General features: G+C 43.5%; 4 protein-coding genes across 4 annotated transcripts; 3 read left to right on the top strand and 1 right to left on the bottom strand.

Annotated features, from left to right (window-relative positions):
• Positions 1–689: 689 nt before the first annotated feature.
• Positions 690–4086, top strand: LOC124634121 (the record flags this gene model as incomplete). The annotated part of the gene is made up of 1 exon (XM_047169542.1): positions 690–4086. A coding segment is annotated over exon 1 (2982 nt), but the record flags the coding sequence as incomplete, so codon positions are not given.
• Positions 4087–4112: 26 nt separating this feature from the next.
• LOC124633886 lies at positions 4113–6358 on the top strand. Its single transcript, XM_047169255.1, has one exon. The coding sequence runs from the start codon at positions 4190–4192 to the stop codon at positions 6038–6040; it is 1851 nt and encodes a 616-aa protein (XP_047025211.1). The 5' UTR covers positions 4113–4189; the 3' UTR covers positions 6041–6358.
• A 1159-nt stretch (positions 6359–7517) lies between these two features.
• LOC124634120 lies at positions 7518–13228 on the bottom strand. The gene is made up of 4 exons (XM_047169541.1): positions 12961–13228; positions 10876–11331; positions 9893–10752; positions 7518–7544 (listed from the first exon to the last, which is right to left on the bottom strand). Exons 1-4 carry the CDS (start codon positions 13226–13228, stop codon positions 7518–7520), a joined length of 1611 nt encoding a protein of 536 aa, XP_047025497.1.
• A 4839-nt stretch (positions 13229–18067) lies between these two features.
• LOC124634119 lies at positions 18068–19194 on the top strand. The gene is made up of 2 exons (XM_047169540.1): positions 18068–18823; positions 18865–19194. The coding sequence occupies exons 1-2, from the start codon at positions 18068–18070 to the stop codon at positions 19192–19194; spliced, it is 1086 nt and encodes a 361-aa protein (XP_047025496.1).
• The last annotated feature ends 7504 nt before the right edge of the window (positions 19195–26698 follow it).

Below are 26698 nucleotides of genomic sequence, written 5' to 3'. Positions count from 1 at the left end.
ACTTACGCTGAATCCGTCAAAACCACTCAAAATAAATCGTTATTAGGTTCAAAGAAAATTACTAATTCTTCAGTATCAAAAGTCCTAAGCCATTCAAATTCTACTAGTTCACGACCCACGATTGGGCAAACCACCTCTCCTACATCGCAGCACCTGGAAAATAAAAAAAATATTAAAATATATGAAGTAAATAATAATACTGAGAAAAGATACCTACCTCACGTCACTGTCCAAACTCCATTCGCAGATCATCCACTATCATTTCTAGTCGACTCCGGTTCATGTGTAAGTCTCCTAAAACTCGATTCTATGTCCAGAATCCCAAAACTAAGTAATGAGGTTATCACACTTAAAGGTATTGACCCCAACGACGCGGTAACGCCTACTATGGGAAGCCTTCAAATGCAACTATTTCCAAATTCTCCAAAACCTTGCACGCACGAATTTCATGTAGTAAAGAACATAAGTCTTAGCCATGATGGTATAATAGGAAATGACCTAATGCAAAAATTTAAATGCCAAATCGATTATTACAAGAACATACTACGTTTCGATGAAAACTCCATCACACTGCATTTCTCTGAACCTATATATAAAATACCACCTCGTACAGAAGCAGTCATTGAATGTACAGTTAGCAACCCTCTTATTAAAGAAGGCGTTATATTAGACCAACACATATCTGATTCACTACTCATTGCAAATTGTATAGTCAAAGTAAAACCAAATAGACGAATCAATATCACAGTTGTTAATACATCCGAAGAAACAGTTGTACTCCATCCCAATCTAAATATTACCTTGCAAGCTCTAGACGAACAATCTATACCAGTTCTCACATCAGCAATTCCCTCTAACACTTATACTAGAACTAAAGAAGTCCTAAATCAATTAAGGACCTCCCATCTTAATGACGAAGAAAGGGATGCTCTACTACAAGTATGCTCACAATACTCTGACATTTTCCATCTCCCAAACGAACAATTAACATATACTACATCCACTGAACATAAAATTAGAACAAACTCCGATATACCTATCCAAACTAAATCATATCGTTTTCCCGAATGTCATAAAAAGGAAGTAGAAAACCAAATAAATAAAATGCTAGATCAAAAAATAATTATACCGTCAAACTCACCCTGGTCTTCGCCTATTTGGGTAGTCCCCAAAAAACTAGATGCTTCGGGGCAACGCAAATGGAGAGTCGTTATCGATTACAGAAAATTAAATGACATAACAATAGGGGAAACTTACCCCATTCCACAAATAACTGAAATACTAGATCAATTAGGCAAGAGTCAGTACTTTACAACATTAGACCTGGCTTCAGGATTTCATCAAATTCCTATTGCTGCTGAAGACGCACCCAAAACCGCATTTTCCGTACCCCAAGGACATTTTGAATTTACGAGAATGCCATTTGGCCTTAAAAATGCTCCTTCGACATTCCAAAAACTTATGAACACTTGCCTGTCTGGACTTCAAGGCTCTCGCTGCTTCGTGTATCTCGACGATATTGTCGTTTATTCCCCTGATTTAGCTAGTCACATTCAGAACTTATCCGCTGTATTCGAAAAACTTAGAACTTATAATCTTAAGCTTCAACCAGACAAATGCGAATTCTTATGCAAGGAGGTTGCATACCTAGGTCACTTAATAAATAACGATGGAGTGCAACCGAACCCCGAAAAAATAAAAGCTATCACTGAATTCCCAATACCGAAGTCCCCCAAAGACATAAAATCATTTCTGGGTCTTGTATCTTATTATAGACGATTTATTCCAGATTTTTCCAAACTCGCGAAACCCTTAACATCCCTTCTAAAAAAGGACGCATCTTTCAAATGGCATAACGAACAACAACTCGCTTTTGAAACATTACAAAACAAATTAACCACTTCACCGATATTAGCATATCCCGATTTTTCACAGCCCTTTCTATTAACATGTGACGCCTCTAACTTCGCCATATCCGCAATCCTTTCTCAGGGTCAGATCGGTAAGGATCGGCCTATTGCTTTTGCTTCCCGCACTCTTAACAAAGCTGAATGCAATTATAGCGTCACAGAAAAAGAATGTCTCGCTATTATTTTCGGCACGAAAGCCTTTCGACCATATCTCTATGGCCGTAAATTCACTATCGTAACAGACCACAAACCACTTCAATGGCTTTTTAACTGTAAAGACCCGGGATCTAGACTAGTTCGTTGGCGCCTAAAACTAGAGGAATTCGATTATAATATAATCCATAAGAAAGGAAAAATTAATACCAATGCTGACGCTCTGTCCCGATTCCCAATTAATCCAATAGATGTACCATCTCCCGACTCTTTACCTACAAGCCCTAATGATTTAATCGATAACCCTTTGGAAGACCCCCTCTTAGATCTACCCTCTTATATACCGTTCACATTCGATGATAATGAATTATTAAACAACGACACTAATCGTAAACAGGATACTATTCCCGAGTCTGATACTGCTCATGACGCTATCCCTACTCATACCGAAGACAGTTTACCAGAACTTATAGACCTAGGACCACTTGACCTTAGCCCACAGAGTATTGATATAAACCCCAATTTTGATAACATCGAAATACCTTCGCCAACAGAATCTAACACTAAATCAGAAGCAAACGACGAAGACTATTCCAAATTTTTGAAATCAATATCGCGTAAAGAATTTAAAACAAATACCATTATAACTGAACATAACGAAAACTTACTCAAATGCCCTTATAAAACTATATTAATACCCACTTCAATCGACTTAGACGAATCAAACCCGTACATCTCTGAAATACTCTCTAGTGATAAAGACAAAGACGAAATTCTTAACGCTGAAAAAGAGCTCCATTCCTTCCTGAAAATAAACTTAGAAAATAAAGATATTTACCTAATTTTTACTAAAGTTCACCATTTCGACGAATCATCTTATCCTGATATATACAACACCCTGAAACGAGCGAGAAATGACATCATACTAGACTCATCGATCACAGATATAGCTACCTCTGACTTCAAAAACCCTTTCGACCGACATTCCTACACTAAAATCTACAATATTTTGACTTACCTGTTTCACGACACTCCAATCCGCATACACGTTTACGTAAATAAAATAATTTATCCTACATTGAGTGAAATACCCAAAATACTAAGGGAAAACCACGATATTCCAATCGCCGGGCACTTAGGCTCATCACGAATGTATTCTAGGATTAAAGAACAATTTTATTGGAAGGGAATGAGAAGTGACATAGAAAACTATATCAAGAAATGCAAATCCTGTCAAGAAAATAAAGCCCTTAGGAAACTTAATCGCGCCCCTATGGAAATAACCACTACTTCCACTGCACCATTTCAAAGAATAGCATTAGACATAGTAGGACCCCTACCTGAATCTGGTACAGCAAAGCTGAAATATATACTCACCATACAGGATGATTTATCAAAATATTCTGTCGCTTATCCGCTACGCAGCACAACAGCTGAAGAATCAGCTGATTGTTTAATCCATTTCGTCTCTCTCTTCGGTATTCCTAAATCAATACTTACCGATCAAGGTACTAATTTTACCTCTGACCTTTTTAAAACCACTTGCCAATTCTTAAAGATAAAACTACTCTGGGCATCACCCTATCATCCACAAACGCAAGGAGCTCTCGAACGCAGCCACTCTACACTTAAAGAGTACTTAAAATCATTCATTAATAATAATCAAGACAATTGGCCTACCTACGTATATACCGCTATGCTTACCTACAATACGACAATTCATTCCACCACGAAATTTACACCTTACGAACTAGTCTTTGGCCATAAACCATTCATTCCAAACTCGATATACGAAACCACACCTAATACAACATATTCGGATTACATAAGAATGTTACAACACAAATTCAAATTTACTAGAGAAAAGGCAGTAGAAAATATTCTAAAATCTAAGGAACATTCAAAAGCTTACTACGACAATCACACTAAACCGCCGCCCAATTACAAGGTTGGCGACCTAGTTTATCTTAAGAATCATTTACGACTAAGGAAAGCCTTATCTCCCATTTGGAAAGGACCATATAAAATCATATCGGTCCATAATAATAACACTGTCACTCTTCTTATAAATCGACGTCATGTGACACACCATTTCGATGAAATAAAACCTGCTGAAGTTTCATCCGATGAGCAACACTAATTCATATTTCATTCTATCTTTCAGCATTCCAATCGATGCACGATCGGACTTTGTCAAGCCTTATCCTTCAAACGCTGGTATCTACTTCGATAGCCTGGGAAAACTTAAAATAATTAAGAGTAATTTAAACGTAATTAGTTATGTAGATATATCTTTCATAAAACCTCATCTTACTAATTTGAATGAAATCATAGGTACATTAAGGTTTAACTGTCAAAAATTTAACTTAACTTCTTGTGAAAACACGCTATCTCCTTTAACAGCTCGTTTTACAGACGTTCAACGAGAATATGATTCTATTTATCATCTTATTTCAAAGCGATACAAACGTAATGCATGGTTTGGCGGTATAGGTACAGTATTTAAGCACGTTTTCGGCACGCTTGATGAAGACGACGCTCTTAAATACGATTCTGCTATAGAATCTATACAAAATAATCAAAAGAAAATGGCAACATTAATAAAAGAAAATATCTTAGTTACTACTTCTACCTTAGAGTCCTATAAAAATATTATAAACAAATTAAAAACCAATCAAGAAATCATTAATGAATCATTAATATCATTCCTTAAACAAATAACAAATATCACAGAAATTACAAACAATTTAATCATAGAAACAAAAGTCCATTCCATACTTACCAACCTTGAAAGCTCTTTGCTTACATTATCGTTTCAACTCGAAGACTTGATAAACGCAATTATACTCAGTAGTCAAAACATCCTACATCCTAACATTGTAACGCCTGCCCAACTATACCGTGAACTCGCCGATAACGATAGGCACCTACCACGGGACACTGGGATTCCTATATCATTAAGCCTAGATAATATTCATTTAATTTTAAGTATATCTAATGTTGCATGTTATTATTTTAAGAATAAACTTGTATTTGTTTTGCAAGTGCCCCTCGTTACCAATGAGGAATTCAATTTATATCATACTTTGGCTCTGCCTACTCCTCATAGAGTGGATAACCCAAATAGTTATAGTTTAATCTCTCCTACTAGTTCGTATATTGCTATTTCTAATAGTAAACAATTATATTGTAATTTAGATAGTTTACGTAAGTGTAAGACCATATACTCTGAGTTCTTTTTATGCGAAGTACCGGTAATCTCGACGACAAGTGATAACCCGATATGCGAAAGTGAACTATTAACGAAAACTGTTAATGCTATTCCTAAACGGTGTGTTACCAAAACCATATTCGGCGAGCTAGACATTTGGCAACCACTAATAAACAATCGGTGGATTTTCGTGCAGTCTCGTCCGAATAAAGTGTCTATCGAGTGTGGTGTTTCAGAAATGCGTGAGATTATAGTGTCCGGTACGGGTATTTTAGATACCCCAAAACAGTGCACAATCTATACAAAAAGTGTAAGACTGATAACTTCAGATGACTCTTATAATATAAGTATACCTAGCCCTATACTAGATTTTAATATTATCAATGACTCATGTTGTCAAATCAATTATAACTCGATTAATAATAATACGTCCCCTATTCTTTTCCAAAATATCGATTTAGACGATTTAACATCTAATGTAAACAAACATAAAGAAATATTCACGGAATTAGATAAGATCATAGATGACAAACCATTTATTATTAAATACGGGACGCATTATTCAATACTTACCTTTATAATTTTGTTAATTGTAATTTCTTTTATAATATACATCTTAATTAAAATTATATTAAAATATAAGAATGCACTTGTTATCAATAGAAACAATGTAAACATTGATAACGATACTCACGTCGAGAACGACAACGCTTCGCTGCATTCTATCGCTTCTATCCCATTACCGCGACTCAGGGAAGTAGTATAACCTTTCCGAATTTCGGTAATTAACCCCAAATTTCGGTCTTATGCGGGGGGTTGTTATACCCTATTTTAATACTGCAACCCCATGTAGAGGGTGCTATGTCAGCAAATTATAATAATATAAATATACGTCGGATTCGCCCGCGCGGGCAGTCCGTTGTCATTCTCGACACATATCGGTACTATTTCCAATTACCAATTCGTTACTATTCCTATTTCTAGTTCTACTATTTCTAAGTGTCCAAATATCCTTAAATACTGTCAATTGTGGTGAAAAACCAATATAATCATTTTTGTGTGTAAAATTAGTTTTTTTTAAAAACCGTGTTCGAGGATCCCGTATAACAGTACGAACATAGTTATTTTATATACCATAGGAAGTTGTTCATATAAGTACGAACTTATAGATTTAAATTGAAACCTATTGAATGTGCTCTATGGTAGGTACGAATACCAAAATTATACTGTAGTTAGACTTTTTTTGCCAAGGTAATAGTCGATTTTGAAATGGCAATTTGGCCACCAAAAAAAAAACTTGTTAAAATGGCATAAACATAATAAAAAATTGCATAAAATACTACATGGTTATTGAAAAAATCCACAGCGCCCTTTACATATTCGTAATGTTACACATAAATAGATATTATAAACCTCCTCGCGATTATAATCAATACAAAACTCATCATCTCCCTTTCCATTACCAAAGACATAAAGGCCCCATACATTCTCATAACATATTATTACGAGTGCACCATACCCCAACTAAAGGGAAAACCTATAGAACAAAAAATTGCCCCATGCATTTCCGTCCATAAAAAAAAACTACATAGTACCCAAAGAGATGACATGTAGTTCTAAAAAAAAAGGTCAATTTTTTCAGCTAGTCGTATTGTAGGCTTTCCCCTAAAAGCGCACTGTATTGAATGTTCTGCACTCAATAGATAAGTATTTCATATCCTGGTTGAATGAGGACGGTATGCATCAGTAAAACTGAAAGTTAGGGAATGTATTCCGGAATGTAAAGCGGTTGTACGTGGTCTATGGCGAGTTAGGGTTTTGTTACACCGAAGCGTAATGACGAGCTTTTTTGGTTTTAAATTGTAAAAAAATGGGCAAGTATATTTTTTGTATTTGAAATACATTGATTTAGAAATTAAATAACAGGCGGTTGAATGGTCTCATATTTTATTTTGAGACAAGTTATTTCAAGGGTTCTGTATTTTCTGATAATTTCTACCATCGTTGCCTGGTAATGTCAAACTTTTTAGTTTTGTCCGTTTCAAGAATTATCCCTTTTGAAGTTACTCTTGGAAACTTCGATATAAATAGACTGGTTACGCGGGAAACGCAATATGGTTCGTAAAGATGCGAAACATTTGAAAAACTGGTGATTGCAAATGCGACGGGAAAATCGGCATACTGCGGGCGACACAAAACAAGAAAGTATGCCTAAAGGAAAGGAGCACAGTACCTGTTGTCTTCTACGGCGATTCCTTGTACGAGGAGCACTGCCACAAATAAAGTTCAACACAAATCACACCAGTTTTCCACTCAATATCGATTTTTGTATCGGAGAGAGACGTGAGCTCTCGCGCGCGTTGTCAGCCATTGATTTGTTTGTTATGTTGCACACACGACTCAAGGGCGCTAGTGTCGCCTCTCGCTCCAACGAATGCGTTGAGGTATGTGCGGGAAAAGGAAGGGAATAGGATTGCAAACACCAGTGAAATTACCAATATAACAAATTATGAGTATGAAAATTACCGCGCAACCATTCCCCCCGGGCTTGAAGGGATGCCTTCAAGAGTTGAAGCAATTTACGAAACTAAATTATTTATACGATAGTTGTACTACGTAAGTATACGAAACGAAATAACAAAATGAAAACTAAGTACCTATTTTGCCTAATTTACCTAACTACTAATAAAGTTTTGAATAACGAGCTTGAAATTTATTGATTGGGCAACGGGCATAGACGCACGACGGGACGCAAGTAGGATCCAGTCGCTGTCTTTACCCGAGCGACACGAGTCACTCCGGTGGAGTCAGGGAAAACCTCCTCAACGACACCCAAAGGCCAGTGTAGTGGAGGGGAATTATCAGTTTTAAGAACGACGACCGTGCCGACAACGACTGGATCCACCGGCGTGTTCCATTTACGACGCGATTGCAATGTGTGAAGGTATCCATTTCTCCAGCGCTTCCAAAACGATTGTACTAATTTGTCTAACAACTGGTGTCTAGTCACGATAGATTTTGTCTCTACTTCTTGCGCCGGTAAGTATTTTAAAGGCGTAAGTTTCAAAAAGTGTGCTGGAGTTAAAGCAAGTGGTTCCGAAGGATCACTAGAGAGTGTCCTGCACAAAGGTCTCGTATTCATTACAGACTCGACTTGGGTAAGCACGGTACTTAATTCTTCAAACGAAAGAACAGTATCTCCTACAGTACGATATAAATGCGACTTTAAACTTTTGATATTAGCCTCCCAGTTGCCTCCGAAATGACTGGCAGTGGGGACATTGAGCGACCAATCTATACGATTTTCAGCTAACATATGACCAAATTCAGTATTATGATGTTCCGAGCAAAGAAATCTATGAAGTTCCGACAGTTTGCGTTTAGCGCCTATGTAGTTAGTCCCGTTGTCTGAATAAATTCTACTAACCGGGCCACGCCTGGAAAGAAACCGTTTAAAAGCGTCCATAAAACTAGCTGTGCTGAGATCACCAGCCAGTTCTATGTGCACCGCGCGTGTAGTCATGCAGACGAACAGACACACGTAAGCCTTGGTGGAACGAACACCTCGACCACGAGACATGGTAACTTTAAACGGACCAGCATAATCCGTGCCCGTGTGGACGAACGGTTTAGCAGATTGAACAACACGGCAAGAACGATGATCTGCCATCTCAGGAAAGTTTGGCTTTGGTCTGAGCCGAAAGCAAGGAAGACACTTGTGTACTCTACTTCTAATTAAGTTTCTAGCAGAAAGTATCCAATACCTTTGACGTAAGAGTGACATCAGCAAATCAGGACCTGCGTGGCAATTAACCTTATGATGGTATTCGACAAGCAAATTTAAAATTGGATCCTTACTTGGAAGCAAGATGGGATACTTCCTATCATAATTCAAATCAGAGTTACTTAGACGGCCTCCGACTCTAATGAGTCCGTCTTTGAGGAACGGTTTCAAGTGTCGAATAAAAGGACTACAATCCTTGCCTTCCCCGAGTCTGACGATCTCAGCGGAGAAATAATGAGTTTGAAGTTGGCGAAGAACGAGTAATTCAGCGAAGTCGTAATCCGACGCTGACATGCGATATCTAAGAGGTAACAGTTTAGTAAAACGACAAATGTAAATTACCACACGAAGTAATTTACTCCAAGACGAAATACGATCGGCCAAAGAAAGAATGAGAGATCTTTCATTTGGTGTAGCTAGCAACGAATGTTTCTTCTCTTCAGGTGCTTCGGACACGGAAGAGGGATTGAAGGGAACGACAGGCCACTGTGAGACATCCAAGTGAGCCCAACGAGGACCAGTAAACCAAAGCGGATGATCAATAATTTGAGAAGGTGTGAGTCCGCGTGAGAGACAATCAGCGGGATTGTCTGTACCGGACACGTGATACAAATTTTGTGGAGATAAGTCATTATGTATTTTAGACACTCTGTTAGCCACAAAGGTGTTCCACCGATGGGGCGACGAATGTACCCAACAGAGTGCGACCGTAGAGTCCGAAAATGCGAATATATTACGAATAACAACGCGGTTTTGACAAGCGACAACGACATTTTTTATGAGTTGAGCTAGCACAAGTATAGCACATAGCTCAAGACGAGCGAGAGAAACTACCTTCTTAGGAGAGACTTTCGATTTAGCAGTTAACAAGTTGACAGTATTACCATCGCTGTTTTGAACATGGAAGTAAATAACTCCACCATATGCCTTTTCACTAGCGTCCGCGAAAGCTAAGATAGTGACGACACTATCGGCGACAATACCTAGGTGACGTGGGATTTTTATACGACTGAGCACTGGTAGCTCTTCTTTAAAGCGAGTCCACAGCCTGACGATATCTTCAGGTGGAGTATCATCCCAATCACAATCGCACAGCCAGAGCTGTTTGATGAGAAGTTTAGCATACAGGACGACAGGCGCGACGAATCCCATGACATCCCATATTTTAGCGACACACGACAGTATTGTGCGCTTGGTACAATGGTTAGCTGGAGTATTCACCTTCATGCTGAAATGGTCTGAAGTAGGTGACCAACACAAGCCGAGTACTTTATGTTGGTCAGACTCATCAAATTCTTTGACAGCCGGCAAGCGATGAGAAGGAGGAATCGAGTCTAGTACAACTTGAGAATTACTGGTCCATTTGACTAACTCAAATTGACCAGCTTTCATGAGACCTATCATTTCTGAGGCGGTGGAAATGCCTTGGTCTTCCGAGGAAACGGAATAGACAAAATCGTCCATATACAGACCTGTAGCTACAATTTCCTTAGCTTGAGGGTAAGAATCACCCTCATCCTCCGCCAACTGCTTTATAGTGCGCAGAGCATGAAAAGGACTAGACTTAAGTCCAAAAACGACACGATTGAACTCATAAACCTTTAAAGGTTCTTGCGGCGAAAAACGATACAAAATGCGTTGGAAACGACGATCCGATTCTCGGATTCCGATACTGAGAAACATTTGACGAATATCTGCGGAAAGAGCGATCAAAAACAAACGAAAATTAACGATAATGTTAAACAAGTTCCCTTGTAGGTTTTGACCACCATACAAGAGATCATTAAGCGAAACGCGGGTAGAAGTCTTGCAACTACCATCGAGAACGACACGAAGCTTGGTAGTGATCTTGTCATCGCGGATCACACCATGATGCGGAATGAAGTACGAAGCTTCCGAAGAGACAGAATCTGTAGGTGAAATGTAACCCTTTTCTAAATATTCGAAGATGACACTGTCATAGGCGACCTTCAATTGTGGAGAAGCCTGCATTTTTCTTTCCAAGCAGTAAAACCGACGTTCACTTACTTGACGCGAGTTCCCAAGGGATTCGACTTCACCCTTGAAAGGTAAAGCAACTACGTAACGTCCGTCACTATCCCGAGTGGTAGTGCGGGTATAAAACTCCTCACACAATGTGTCGTCCGGGCTTAGTATGGAGGGAACATCCACCTCCTCTATTTCCCAGAATTTACGGACAGCGGAGTCCAACGGGTCCGTGGTACAACAATACGATACAGTCGACTTACTATCAACGCGTACTGGAGCGTCACCTACAATTACATAGCCAAGGACAGTTTCTAAAGCGAGAGGCGAAGCATGCGGGGGCTGTCCTTGAACTTTGTTCGACAAGAGCAAATGCGGGAAAATCGAAGCACCGATTAAAACCTGAATCGGGCCTGATGAAAAATATGTATCGTCAGCCAACGGTAAGTTTTTGAAATTATATAAAAGAGAAGCATCAACCGTGGCTGTCGGCAAACGTTCGGTAATTTTATCTACTACCAACGACTCTAAACAATAATTTATGTTACGATTGAAACGAGAATAAAATTTAATATTTACGGAACCCTGAATCATTTTACTCGAACCCCCTATTCCCTTTACGGTAGAACAAGAAGGCCGATTATTTATGTTCAAACCTAAGCGTCGACAACAATCACTAGTTATAAAGTTACTTTGAGAACCACTGTCTAACAATGCACGAACACTATGTTCATTTCCATGCGAATCTACGATAATAATACGAGCAGTAGCAATGAGCACCGTAGTAGGGCCCCGATGTTTACTCTCGGTATGATTTTCGGATAACGAACACAGCGCGATGTCCGCGCGCGGGGGCGCGGGCGCGGGGGTAGTGGTCGCTACACTCGATGGCAGCGGCGCTGCTGTAAAAATGGCGGGCGCAGCGGCTGGCTGCCCGGCCGCGGCAACGGCGGCCGGTGGCAGCCCGCGAGCCGCGTTTGAATGGGGCGAGTTACTTGCCGCGTGTTTACTATCAAAGCACAATAAAGTGTGATGTTTGGAATTACATTTTTTGCAAGTAGATGTCGACCCACATGCGGAAACACGATGACCACTACTTAAACAATTTATACATAAGTTATTAGATTTTACGAATTTAAAACGTTGATCTGGTTTGTAACTATTAAAAACCCTACATTTATAAATGTAATCATGCTGCTCGCCGCATAGACTACACGCGGATGACTCAGCCGAACTAGACGTATAGGCATGTGTAGTAGTAGGTTTACGATCTGCAGGTTTTTTATTGTTGGTGACCCGAGCAACCGATGATGACGTACGTTCCAATACTTTTATGTGGTCACGAACAAAACTATCCAATTCGGAAAAAGACGGAAATTCAGAACTATTAGGTTTTAATTTACGAGTGCACTCAAAAGTACGACCCGTGTCTAAATCGAGTTTTTTAAGAGCGACATAAAACAAAATAAAATCAGCGAGGTCATCAATTTGTAGGTTTTTCAACGCAGCTACAGACGAAGCGAATTTATCTAAAAATAATTCTAAATTATTAGGGGTTCCTGAAGGAATAAGTTTAAATTCAAATAACTGATCTAAGTATGAAGTTGCTTGTTGACGCTTGTCCTCATACCTTTTGCAAAGTGAATCGAAAATAATAGAGTAATTATCCGCGGAGGGGGTAATACCCGCGCATATTGAACGAGCCTTGCCTGTCAACTTTCCTAATAAATAATATAACTTCTCACAATCAGTCAGAGAAATATTATTATGTACGGCATTACGATAACTAGCTATGAATAAAGGCCAATTTTTAATATCTCCGTTAAATTCGGGTATTTCGATGGGAGGCAAGCGGGGTGACCTTTTGACCTCGGAATGCGACTGAACTTGCAGTGATTTCCCTGCTCGCTTTATACGGCCTAAAAGGTCTTCGAAAGAAGAAAGTGCTTGATAATTGACAACATAATCAGGATTTAGTTTAAGCTCGAGGGCGGCAATGTCGTCCAACACACTTTCGAAATCTGTACGCAAAGAATCTACTGTTTCAAGGTCACACAGGAAGGATTCCCTAGTGGAATCTTGCGAATCAATGTTTTTAATTTTATCGGCGATAGTTTGCATGCGAGCGAATATTCTATCACGTTTAGCTATCAGCAGCTTCAACGATTTATCTACCAGTGCCATTTTAGCGGCCTACGAATTACGAAAACTAAATGAAATACGTATTGAAAGCGACTAGAACGTGGATATCTATCAACTAAGTAGGTACCTAGGCACCGGAGTACGTGTGTACGTGTACTATATTTGCGGGTTTAGCGAAATTCAACGAAATAAGTAGGTACGTGAAATACCTATCTTACTTTTCGACGCGTAAGGTAGGTACCTACGAAACAATGCGGGTTTGACGAAAACGACCTAATGAATGGCTAACACTGATTCTAAATACTAATCCGGCTATGCAGGACCAAATGGTTACGCGGGAAACGCAATATGGTTCGTAAAGATGCGAAACATTTGAAAAACTGGTGATTGCAAATGCGACGGGAAAATCGGCATACTGCGGGCGACACAAAACAAGAAAGTATGCCTAAAGGAAAGGAGCACAGTACCTGTTGTCTTCTACGGCGATTCCTTGTACGAGGAGCACTGCCACAAATAAAGTTCAACACAAATCACACCAGTTTTTCAAATGTTTCGCATCTTTACGAACCATATTGCGTTTCCCGCGTAACCATAGACGTTAATTATATCCTTGAACAATAATATTAGGTTGATAAATAAAGCTTCATTAACAGCCGGTAATTTCTTTCCCTAATGATGTCTTCCTTCCTAACTTCCTTGTTTTTTTTTATATATTTATTTTAGCCTGGTGTTTTTATAGCTTCCTTTCATTGGAGTAGGTTTCATCTCTTCGTGTAATAATTAAAATAAATGCTATAACAAAAATGTTTATTCCTCATCACAGCCTAAAACGCACACGCCCCGGACAAAGCCTCCCCCAAGCTGGGAGGTTTTGCCCATACTCACTGCGCTGGGTATCTGCGTTGATGAGTGAAAATGTTTGTCAAATAGTTTAAAAAAATTAGATATGCAATTTAGAAATCTTAGGCCTACGGGATTCAAATTGACTTATTTTTTTATACTTAAACATGAGTTTAGGTATAAAAAATTATACCTAATCACGCATGAATCACGCATTATACCCAATCGCGTATGAACGCAAGTATTAACAAAACAATTGTCAGATTCGGTGTAAACGTAGCCCGTCTGTTCCGGGGTCAGCGGCGGTCGTTATTTATATTTGCCCGACCGTACCGCGGGTTATTTTATGTAGTCGACTATTTTATATCGACGATGGAGGATTTAATATTAAACTGCTTTTCAACCGCTTTTCCGCGGCCAGACTTTATCCGCGCATACTAAAAATACTTTTACATTGAGCGTATTGCTCCTTGCTTTTTATTAGGTTCGTATTCTTAAATAGTTACTGTTGAGGAATTTTCAAGCAGTCAGTTATACTGTTTTCTATTAACTTACTATTTCACCCTTACCTAAATTACCTCTGGGGCGTTATGAAACTTGAAAATTTTATTAAAAATAGTTAGAGCAATTTTTTTTTTTTTCAATTAAAACAGATTTCACGTTTTTGGTCTTATTTGTATTCATATAGCCATAACTATTTCTAAAACAGAAATAGATTAGATTATCTTCAGTCACATCTGTTTCTGATTCCTAAGTAATCCCATTATCAACAAGAAAATCAGCAACAAAAAAAGATATGCAATGACACAAGAAAGCCCACAATTCTTTTGCTGAGCAATGTTTTGGCTGTCAAACGTCCAAAAAGTTTCGCAGCTGGCTGGTAAGTTCGCTAAATCTTTCTCACAGATTACTTTCATACGACTTGCGGCAATTGCTGGCCATTCTTGGCTGTTTAGACTTTTATTTCCAAACTTTTTTCTTCTCTAGTTAAGTTTTTAAATTCATGTTCGTTTTGACAGTTCTTTATTTAAATTGGTGGAGAAGTGTGGGCTTTGATGGATGTATTTTTTAGATCTGGAATTGTAATTCCATTTTCGAATGTCAGATGTCAACATTTTTATAGCAATAGGCATGATGACAGTAATTAAAAATCATTAAAATATTATACTTATTAAATTAAAGTTGAAGCTCGGAATATAAAACGCGCATTGTTTTCTTTTTAAATAATGTGATTAATCTTTATTTTTATAAAATAAACTACGAAATAAGGCAATCCGCCATGATATCTTGAACACCAATCAGAGCGCGTAACGTCACCTTTTGGTCGACGCATTAAAAACTCGCACAAACGTCACATTTCGTATTGTAAACTTCCTCTGCGAATCTCTGTGTTTTCATTAATTAATTGTTTATAACGAATACTATTTAAATGTAAATGTTATTAAAATCGAATATAAAAAAAAACACGAATCATGAAGCCAAGGATTGATCAGGCAAACAACGCTAATTTGCCTAGAATCGATATATGCTAGGAGAGTTTTTGGCATCAAATAAAGATATCTTTAGGATGCAAAAAAGATGTATTATGTCTATGTGTAAACTAAAAGTAACAGACAGTTGTGCACCTTTTTAGGGTTCCGTACCCAAAAGGTAAAACGGGACCCTATTGTTTTCGCTCCTCTGTCCGTCCGTCCATCCGTCCGTCCATCCGTCCGTCCGTCCGTCCGTCCATGTTGGATTTTTCACAGATGATATATTTCTGTTGCCGTTATAACAACAAATACTGAAAATTTGAATAAAATAAATAATTTGGGTGGCTCCCATACAACAAACGTGATTTTTTTTTATGGTATGGAACCCTTCGTGGGTAAGTCCGAGTCGCACTTGGCCGGTTTTTTACCATTTAGACCTCGTACAAAACCTATATTATACTAGAATCTAGAAAACTATGTAAAAACTTACATCAAAGTGATCTTCACAAAAATAATGGTGTGGGTAAAAAATACTGGGCAATATTGGTTTTGAATCTCGCCTTGCAAGTTTAAGCCACTTTTTTCGTATTTTTTAATGTGAGAAACCAGAGAAACGTACACAAATAACTTAAAATGAGTTGTTATGGATGTGTTCTTACACTGGGGGACCCCACACCACTTATACACTTTCGAATTCATATTTAATAATACAAAAAAAACTTAATTATTGAACGAGCGTTGTTTACTTGCATCTTGTCAACCCAAGGCGTGACGTCACAAGTGACGGCATGACACTGACAAGCGTTTTCGCGCCGGATTCAAAGTGGACAGAGAAAAATGCAATTATTTGACAAAAAAACTTCGCATTTTTTACACGCTTTTTATTAGCTTCACCTGTATGTTTGTATGTTTGTAGGTTTGTAACCGACTTCTTTGGGCGCGATTTTGACCCACTTTAAACGGCCAGATTTCGTTCAAACTTTGTAGATTTATTGAGGACCGATGACAATACACTAATTTGATAAAATTATTCCGTTTTTAACCGACTTCCCAAAAAGGAGGAGGTTACACATACACATCGATTACTCCGAGGTTTATAGACCGATCTACGTGATTCTTTTTTTGTTCGACTCGGAATAGCTGCCAGTTGGTCCCATAGTCATCAGGTCAGGATCTGATGATGGAAACCCTGAGAAATCGAGGGCAACCTTCGAAAGTTGTAGGCATACATATGGTAAAAACTTGACACTCAGGTGTACGCCTAAAAGCACTATTCAACTGTGAAGATTTGGAGCTGACCTGATGATGGAGACCAGAGAGGGTCCAGGGAACTCGACAACTGAATATGTAAACTACCTCGTGTTTGGGCTTAAATTATTTGTATTGACAAGACCTTTGCAACAGTGAAGGTTTGGAGCTAACCTGATGATGGAGACCAGAGAAAGTCGAGGGAACTCGACAACTGAGTAAATAAACAAATAAACTGAATATGTAAAATACCTCGTTTGGACTTATATTCTTTGTATTGATGAGAACTTCCCACTTGTATGGATAGTGACAACTATTCGTAATATCACCCGTGTCGTCACGTTACGCACCAAATCCTCAACCATCAAGAGACCAACATCCAAAATATGTATTTTACCCGTAGTTGAATAAGTTTTATGTTTTACGCATGTTATTTTAGAAGAAATTTACACTTTACATATGTTTAAAATCAAGTAAGTATACAACAAATATTTACTACTTTACTTTTAGATCAAATGTACAAAATCACAATATTGTTAAATTGTCTTTCCATATCTATGTTAATTATTTTAAGATAATATTGTTATTCATATTTAAACTTTGTTAGTATAAGGTCAAATTGTTATATTTATTATGTATATATTCATTGTATATGAGTCATAATGTGTAAATTTTGTTCGAATTTAATGTATACAGTACAAGTGCAAATTATGTAGTTCAAATGTTTTTAAGTATAGTTCATCCTTAGTTCATTTTCGCCCACCAAGGACGTTCCTTCACCCCACCGAGGGGGTCCCCACGTTGTCGTCGTGGTGGGGCTTGCGTGCCTCAATGATCCTGAAGCTCTGCCGGTAGAGATACTCATGCCGGAAAGGTTCAGGGGAGAGGCCAGACAAAGAGGGACCCAGGGAGGGGCCGCTCCTGACCAGTCGACGCTTGTGGACATGGCAAGGATGCGGCCATACCCGCGGAGGTGCAGGCGCACTAAAGCGGTGCTAGTTTGCTCTTCGTACAACGAAGAGCAAACCTTTTGGCGGGTTTGCTGAGCCGGGTTGGCTGGACAGCAGACGGAGGCATGTCTAATGCCGCCACCGAGGGCTTGGCTTAATCGCCCGGCCCAGAGGAAGGACACCTCTTAGATAAAAAACCACCCAATCCCAAGTTTCGGGAGCGCGGCGAGGGGATGAATGGCCGTGGGGGACACGGTCGTTAGCGCTCCCCCCTGTTGGGGCCAGCCGCCCCCAACAGTATGTAGGCTTGCCCCGGTATGAGGCCACTGCCGGGGTCGACGTTTAGTTGCTCTCATAATCGTGGGAACCGTATGGAAACCTTAATCGAAAAAAATAAAAATAAAGACGATGAAAGGGAGTGGGACGAGGACTCGGACTCCGAGTCCGCGTCCAGCGATGGAGCAGCGGGAGACCTTAGGGTCCCCCAAAGTAAGAAGGACCACCGAGTCGATGCCTTCCTAAAGAGGAAGAAGGACGACTTGGGGTCTTCCTCCTGCGGCCGCGGGGCCCCGGCCAAAAAGGCCGACCGGAGGCCGGAGAAGGGGAGGGTCGCTGAGGCGCCCAAAGACAAGGGAGGAGCAGCTCAACAGAGCTCCTCCGAGGAGGACTCGGCGGCCGTCGGCTCTGACCAGGAGCGGAGGGCCAATTTCGCCAAGACGGTGGCGGCCGCGTTCAAGGGCGTGTCCCAAAAGCGTCTCGGGACCAGCAAGCGGAAGGCGATTGATTCGGCCTCGGCCACAATAATTGCGGCAGCCGAAGCAAGCTTCGGCCAGGCTCCAAAGAGCGATCTGGCCAAGCTGCAAGAGGAAGTGGCTCGCCTCACGGCCGCCCTGAACTCGCTCCTGGAGGAGAACAGGAGTCTACGGGCGGACCTGAGGAAGATAAGAGAGCAGGAGGCCGAACGCAGCGGGACCACTTCGCAGCGGCCGCAGCCCTCCCCGGTGGAGAGCCAGGTACTGGCCCTGGTCCGGCAGGAGATGGCGGCCTTCCAGGCCCGCTTCTCCGTCCTGGAGGGCAGGGTCCTACGGCCTCCCCTCGCGGCGCCGAAGCCCCCAGCGGCCCAAAGGGCCTCTTATGCGGCTGCGGCTGCAGCGGCACCCCCGCCCAGAAGGGGACCGCCGAACAAGCCACCTGTGGCGGCGCCGAGCGGGCCGCCCAGGAAGGCGGCTGCACAGCCAAAGCCCAAGGCCGCAACAACGGTCCAGGCGCAGAGGACCCCGGTGCCAACACCAGCACCGGTTCCGTCGTCGGCACCAGTGGCGAAACGCCCTCCGAAGCCGAATCCATCTGCGGCCCCTACCTCCCCTGCCACTCAGTCCGAGTGGCAGGTGGTGGGGGAAAACAAAAAGAGACGGAGGGCGGCCAAAGCGGCCAAAAAGAAGGCCCAAAAACAGCGGCGCAGACAGCGAGCCGCCGCGGCGCAGCTCCGCGCCCCTAAGACCGCGGCTGTAGTAGTCACACTACAGCCGGACGCGGTCAAAAGGGGCGTGTCGTACCGTGACGTGCTCGCCCAAGCAAAGGAGGCGGTGAACCTGCAGGAGCTAGGTATCACCTCCGGCCTCCGGCTCAGGGTGACCGCAACGGGCGCCCGAATGCTGGAGGTCCCAGGAGCGGCCAGTGGGCCCGCCGCAGACGCTCTAGCCGAGAGGCTCAGGGCGTCCATAAGTGCGGACGATGCCCGAGTCTCCAGGCCCCACAAGTGCGCGGATCTGCGTATCATGGGCCTGGACGACTCAGTTACTGCGGAGGAGGTGGTGGCCGCCGTCGCTAGGACGGGTGGGTGCTCTGCCGACGAAGTGAAGGCGGGCACCATACGTCCCGACTTCAGGGGCACGTGCACCATCACGGTGAGCTGCCCCGTGACGGCGGCCAAGAGCATCGTCGACGGCCGAAGATTGCTGGTTGGCTGGGTGTCGGCGCAGGTCAAGCTGCTTGACCCCCGACCGCTGAGGTGCTTCCGATGCCACGTCGGGCATCATGTGGGTGTCCGTTGCACCTCGGAGGTCGACCGCAGCGCCCTCTGCTTCCGCTGCGGTCAGCCCGGTCACAAGGCCGTGGCTTGTAGTGCCGCGCCGCACTGCACTGCATGCGCGGCTGCTGGCAAGCCGGCCGAACACCGGGCGGGAAGCAAGTCCTGTGCCCCACCCGCCAAGACCAAGAGTAGGGGCAAGGGCCGGCCGTCCGTCGCCGCCACCACCACCACCTCCGCAGTGGCCACCACCGCAGCTCCTGGGGCCGCCGCCGCCTCCAACGCTACCGCCGCTGCCAACGTCGCCACTGCTGCTGTCGCAGCGCCCGTCTCGGCGTCTCAAGAGGAGGAAGACGTGATGGAGTGCTAGTCTGGCTCCATTACGCTTCCTCCAGGCGAACATCAACCACTGCGCCCGTGCCCAGGATCTGTTGCTCCAAAGCATGGCGCAGTGGTCGATCAACATCGCCGTGGTCGCTGAGCCGTACTTTGTCCTTCCCAGGGATGACTGGGTTAAGGACCTTAGCGGCTCAGTGACCATCATATCGTCGGCCGCCGCTGGTACTCCTTCCCTCGAAGGGGTGAAGAGTGGAAGGGGTTGCGTCGCAGCACGGTTCGGGGAGATAGTCGTCGTGGGGGTGTACTTCTCCCCGAGCCGAACTCTCGCTGAGTTCCACAACTCCCTCCTGGAGTTGTCCGTCGTCGTCGGAAGTTATTCCCTCCCCGTGATAGTGTTAGGGGACTTCAACGCCAAGAACTTGGCCTGGGGTTCCCGACGCACAGATGCACGGGGTAGGATGGTGGAGGACTGGGCGCTGGAAGCAGGCCTGGTCGTCCTCAATCGGGGTTCTGTCCCCACGTGTGTACGGATGCGGGGCGAGTCAGTGGTGGACATCTCGTTCGCCAGCCCCGCTCTACTGCCGCGTGTCTTTGACTGGCGCGTGGAGGAGAGGGTGGAGACCTACTCCGATCACCGGTACATCCGGTTTGACGTCTCCGCCCAGAACCCTAGCGCGCCGGTCCTGCAGACCCCGAGTGGTCCACGTTGGGCGCTGAGGCACCTGGACCGGGAGCTTCTCCTGGAAGCCTCAGTCGTGCAGGCCTGGGTGTCATCACCGGACAGGCCCGCCGACATCAACGACGAGGCGGAGTGGTTCCGGGAGACCATGTCCGAGATTTGTGACGTGGCCATGCCCCGAGCCCCGCCAGGACGCGCCCGACGCCAGGTGTACTGGTGGTCTCGCGAGATCGCCGCCCTTCGAGAGGCGTGCGTCGCTGCGAGGCACCTGTACACCAGACACCGCAGGCTGCGCATCCGCCCTCCGGATGCAGAAGCCAGGGAAGCAGAGCTGTACGAGGGATACAGAGCTGCGAAGACCGCCCTCCAATTGGCCATCATCCAGGCCAAGGAGGTGGCCAATGCGGAGCTGCTGGGGTCTCTGGACAGGGACCCGTGGGGGCGCCCGTACAAAATGGTGCGGGGCAAGCTCCGCCCATGGGCCCCCCCGCTGACCCAGAGTCTTCGGCCTCAGCTGGTGGAGGAGGTGGTGAGCGCTCTGTTCCCTTCGCGCGGGGAACACTCTCCCCCGCCCATGTCTCTGCAACCCGCGGTGTCAACGACGGACCACACTTCCGACGACGACGATGTCCCCGAGGTGACTGGGGTGGACCTGAGAGTGGCGGTGGCTAGGCTGAAAGCCAAAAACACCGCCCCAGGGCCTGACGGCCTGCCTGGCAAGGCCTGGGTCCTGGCCCTTGAGGCTCTCGGGCCTCGACTTAGAGGGCTTCTCAGCGCATGCTTGGAGAGGGGCCAGTTCCCACTTCGTTGGAAGACAGGGAAACTGGTCCTCATACGGAAGCCGGGGCGCCCTGCGGACTCTCCGTCCGCATACCGGCCTATCGTGTTGCTCGACGAGGTGGGCAAGCTCTTTGAGCGAGTTGTCGCACACCGCCTCGTCGCGCACCTTGGGGGGATAGGGCCGGACATTGCGGACCACCAGTTTGGTTTCCGCAAGGGGCGCTCAACGGTGGACGCCATCATGCGCGTGAGAGCTCTCACGACGGGGGATGCTGTGTCCCGGGGGGGGGTCGTCTTGGCAGTGTCTCTTGACATCGCCAACGCCTTCAACACCCTTCCCTGGAGTTGCATTAGGGAGGCACTCCGGTATCACCGGGTGCCGACCTACCTTCGTCGCGTGGTCGAGGCCTATCTGTCGGATAGGTCCATCATCTACCCTGGTCACAACGGGGAATGGAACCGGCGAGAAATGTCGTGCGGTGTTCCGCAGGGGTCGGTACTGGGGCCGCTCTTGTGGAACATCGGCTACGACTGGGTGCTGCGCGCCGACCTCCCTAGCGGCGTCAGCGTGGTCTGCTACGCTGACGACACGCTGGTTCTGGCACAAGGGAGGTCGCACCAGGAGGCGGCCGACATAATGACGCGCGGGGTTGCGACAGTCATCGAGAGGATCCAGCTGCTGGGCCTGGAGGTGGCCTTGCACAAATCCGAGGCCATGTGCTTTCATGGGCTTCGGAACGCGCCACCTTCAGGCTCCCAGGTCACGGTGGGGGGGGTTACCATCGGCGTCGAGAGGGCGATGAAGTACCTAGGACTCGTCCTCGACGGCCGGTGGAACTTCGTCGAACATTTCCGAAGTTTGGGCCCCAAACTGGAGAAGACAGGTGCTGCCTTCAAGCGGCTCCTGCCCAACCTGGGAGGCCCAAACGCCCCCTGCCGTAAACTCTACGCGGGAGTCTTGCGGTCCATGGCCCTTTACGGGGCCCCGGTATGGGCACGTTCGGTACGGCCGCGGGCTGTACACTACCTGAACGTGCCCCAAAGGGTGATAGCCATTAGGCTAATCCGGGGGTACCGCACGATTTCCCGCGAAGCAGCTGGCCTACTTGCTGGACTGCCACCGTGGGATCTGGAGGCGAGGGTCTTCTTGCGCCTGTACGACTGGCGCGAGGAGGCTCAGCGCCGGGGAGAAACCCCGTTGCCGCGGCAAGTTGTCGCGCAGCGGGCGGAGCTCCGGCGCGATCTCATGGTGGCCTGGAGGGAGCGACTGTCGCAACCCAGTGCAGGGCACGCCACCATCGTGGCGGTAAGTCCCCTCTTTGAGGAGTGGCTCGGGAGGAGTCACGGCGCCCTCACGTACCGCATGACGCAGGTCCTCACCGGACACGGTTGTTTCGGGAGGTACCTGCACCGCATCGGTCGTGAGGAGGCGCCCGGGTGTCACCATTGTGCGGACAGCCCCGAGGACACGGTGGACCACACAGTCCAGGTGTGCCCCGCATGGGAAGGGCACCGCCGGGTCCTCGTCGAGGCTTTGGGCGGCGGCGACCTCTCGCGTCCGGCCCTGGTTCAGGCCATGGTCCGGGGCGAGAGGGAATAGGATGCCGTCGCCTCCTTCTGCGAAGCGGTCATGCTCGAGAAGGAGGAGGCGGAACGCCAGAGAGTTCGCACCTCTCATCCCGGCCGCCGCGCTGGACCAGGTAGACACCATGGGCGCCGGGTGTCGCGAGATGACTCCCGGCCACCGTAGGCGTGGGTCTGTGGGCGGTGAGTTCGGGTGGCTCATCGTCCCTCTGTCTTTCTAGACGACGGACCCGTGTCGACGGCGCGCGTTGTTCCACGCGCTCCTCAAAGAGATGTCAGCAACCCCAGCGGGGCCCAGCAGGGCCAAGGCCTGCCGGGGCTGCGGGTTGTTCGAAAGAGATACCGCGGCCCTGGTACATAAAAGGCCTATGACGGAACACGACGATTTTAGTCAGTAAGAGTCTGACACTCCCTCACCGCTGCTAACCCACAGCGGGAGGGGGGTCATTTGATGATTTTACGTCGCTAAAAAAAAAAAAAAAAAAAAAAAAAAAAAAAAAAAAAAAAAAAAAAAAGGACGTTCCTTCAGTAACGTCCTTGGTGGGCGATAGATGGCGTTGTCGCGTTTAAATGCGCGCTATGGTTTCGTTACAAGCGATACTCTAAGACAAAATGTTTTTTTTGTCTCCCCCCCCCCGACCCTTGCTTAGCCAGCCCGCATAGCTGAGCGTTAAAGTTAAAACGCCCCTTAAACCATGATCCAGCCTGTTCCTTTGCTGTTAGTCAGCGACGCCCTAAGCCGAGGCTCGTACGTACCCCACAGGGGTGCCCTTAGCGCAGTCGCTTAGTTTGTAAGCTTTTTTGCCCCTGGCTGGAGGCCTTAAACTCTAGGCATCCACAGGGATTTGACCGGTTAAGCAGTCAACAGCCTCCTAGGCTGAACTGCGAGATGCCATTCACAAAAAAAAAAAAATGTAAGACTTTAATATACCAGCTTAGAACAGTGCACAGAGGAAGTTTTATTTATCATCACCCCATCTTGTGTACTAGTAAGTCAGCAGATCACCTAGTAGCTTAGCTAGGAAACAACAGTCGATAAGGCAGGACTCGTTGTTAATTTTTATTTCCAATAATTATCTTTAGCCGTTTTCTCTAATATTGTCAAATTTTTGCATACTAAAGAGAATTTTAATTCTACAAAACAAATAATAGTTTAAAAAAAAACTAAATCTACTTTAAAAAAAAAACAAAATAATAAATAATAGTTTAAAAAAAACTAAAAAACACGCTTTTTATAGAAAACCGAACTAAAAAATAGCAAATAAATTTAATGAATTTAAATTAAGAAAATAGTGTTCAAAATTTCAATGAATATAAATTAATAATAGTGTGAATACAAAAAAAAATATTTAAAAAAGCGTGGGGTGCTTTTTAAGGTCATATCGAAATGAAAATCACTCTACTCATATCTGTCAATAAAATATTTATAACTATTGACACCATGCACCCCACGCTTTTTTAAATATTTTTTTTGTATTCACACTATTATTAATTTATATTCATTGAAATTTTGAACACTATTTTCTTAATTTAAATTCATTAAATTTATTTGCTATTTTTTAGTTCGGTTTTCTATAAAAAGCGTGTTTTTTAGTTTTTTTTAAACTATTATTTATTTTAAATTAATGATTTTCCGTATAAAATAGACGTATACCTACATCATACAAAGGAATTTAAAAATTTGTCATCATGCCTATTATTGTTGCCATTATTTAATTCAATTTAGCTTTTTTAGAAAATAGTGTGACAGTAAGTCTAGACTGTGACACAATTTCAGTTTCCATTAAGTATTTTATAATACCGAGAATTACTCAACCTTATCTTCGTGTCGAGGACAGTTGAAGTAGTTTAGACACTACTTTCGAAATGCTCAATAAACCCTCACTTAACTCACTTCTCAGTATTCGTTAAAGCGACACTAAAAACAAACAACTCCTTCGAATGTTCAATAACATTTTAACGTTAACACAACATATACTTACAGTTTAATACTAACATATAAACTCGAGTAATGGTCGGAATTTTTAATATCAGTAGACCAGTGACGGGCACAATATGACAATGCCCCGACATGTTAGGAATCCCCATTGTTGACGTTTGCAGACTAACAAATACCATATATATTTTAAATATATATGCAACCTTACTACTCCGAAAATAAGGTTGAAAGTCCCTTGCTATAATTGGATGTAAGTTTTTGATTCAGCGTTTTGCAAAGTACGGGTTGGCGAGCTAGTATTGTTCGCTTACAATCGCTCGCTTTTTAGGTATTGGTATTGATGCTCTCCAATTACGGGTAGATTAACAATGGGAATAGTTTCCCCCTTTACATGATGTTATGGGATTGGGGGATCATATTGTGCGTACAGTCTGTTACGAGGATGCTATTTTGAAAAAGGAATACGTCGTCATTTGTTTGGTTACGGTTTGGTTGACAGACTTACAGTGATTTGAATCATTTTTGGGCCATTCATGTGGCTTGTCATCGTTGGTCAAAATTTTACATTTAAAATCAAATACTTATTTATCTGTCAAACCGATGACGATTCTCTGTTTAAACAGTTAACTGCGTGGATTTATTTAGCTTTTTGCACTAAGTACCTATTAAAAAGCTATTTTACGACTATTGAAAAAAATTACACTATTAGTTGCCTAGTTTTATGCTATGTACCTTACCTTTTTTAATTAACAAAGTTAGAACTTATCCTAGTCTTCGTTAAACCGAATTCAGTCTACCCTTAAAGACGTAAATTAACATAGGTATATGTTTCACCCTTCGAAGATATACCTACGCAAACTATTAATCCAGATTATATGGGTATGTATATCAAGTTTCACTCATTAAAAACGCTTTAACGAAGATAAAGAGAAAACAATATGACTTGATATTAAACTAAACTTTAGATGGGTGAAACACAAATGATCGTGTGTTTTAATATTCATATACAATTTTAGCATTAAGAGGTTATTTTTCATTTATATACTTTCCAATATATTCATAATATTTTTAGTCTTAAAAACAAAAGAACGTAAGAAGGTTTATTATTGAAATATATTAAAGATGTTTTGTATTCGCAAGTGCGTTGTCCATCCATAGAAAAATAGAACCTTCTTTCAAAAAGGATGCTATTTAAAACCCCCTTATTAAACCTATAACTATAATCATAAGCAATGGCTAACATAACCGACACAAAGGGCCGACTTATCATAAGTTACGACTTATCATTCTATCAATCTGAGGAATAAATATAGCAATTTGACACTCTCTATACCAAATCTGTCAAAACGTCAAACATATTCTTCAGATACCAGTCACCTGGCGATTGAAAAATCGACCCCTAAAAAAATGCAACCTAACTCCATTATCAAAAAAAAAAAATTCATTCCTCATAAAATAAAAGACTGTCACTGCAGTGCACATAAAAAGGAACAATAAGAGTGAAATGTTCCCGAGTGTTTAATTCAGTTAAACTCGACCGTCAAGTTTGAAACTCAATAGTGAAGTTTATTTGACGCAGTGTACGTAGTGGGACCTACGAGTGATATAATAGGTCTTGAACGTGGTAATTGCATTATTGAATGGAGTACTAA

Source organism: Helicoverpa zea, chromosome 10 (assembly GCF_022581195.2).
Source record: "Helicoverpa zea isolate HzStark_Cry1AcR chromosome 10, ilHelZeax1.1, whole genome shotgun sequence".
NCBI lineage: Eukaryota > Metazoa > Arthropoda > Insecta > Lepidoptera > Noctuidae > Helicoverpa > Helicoverpa zea.
Note: the sequence above shows the minus strand (reverse complement) of the source record. Positions and strands in the feature narration are given on the sequence as shown.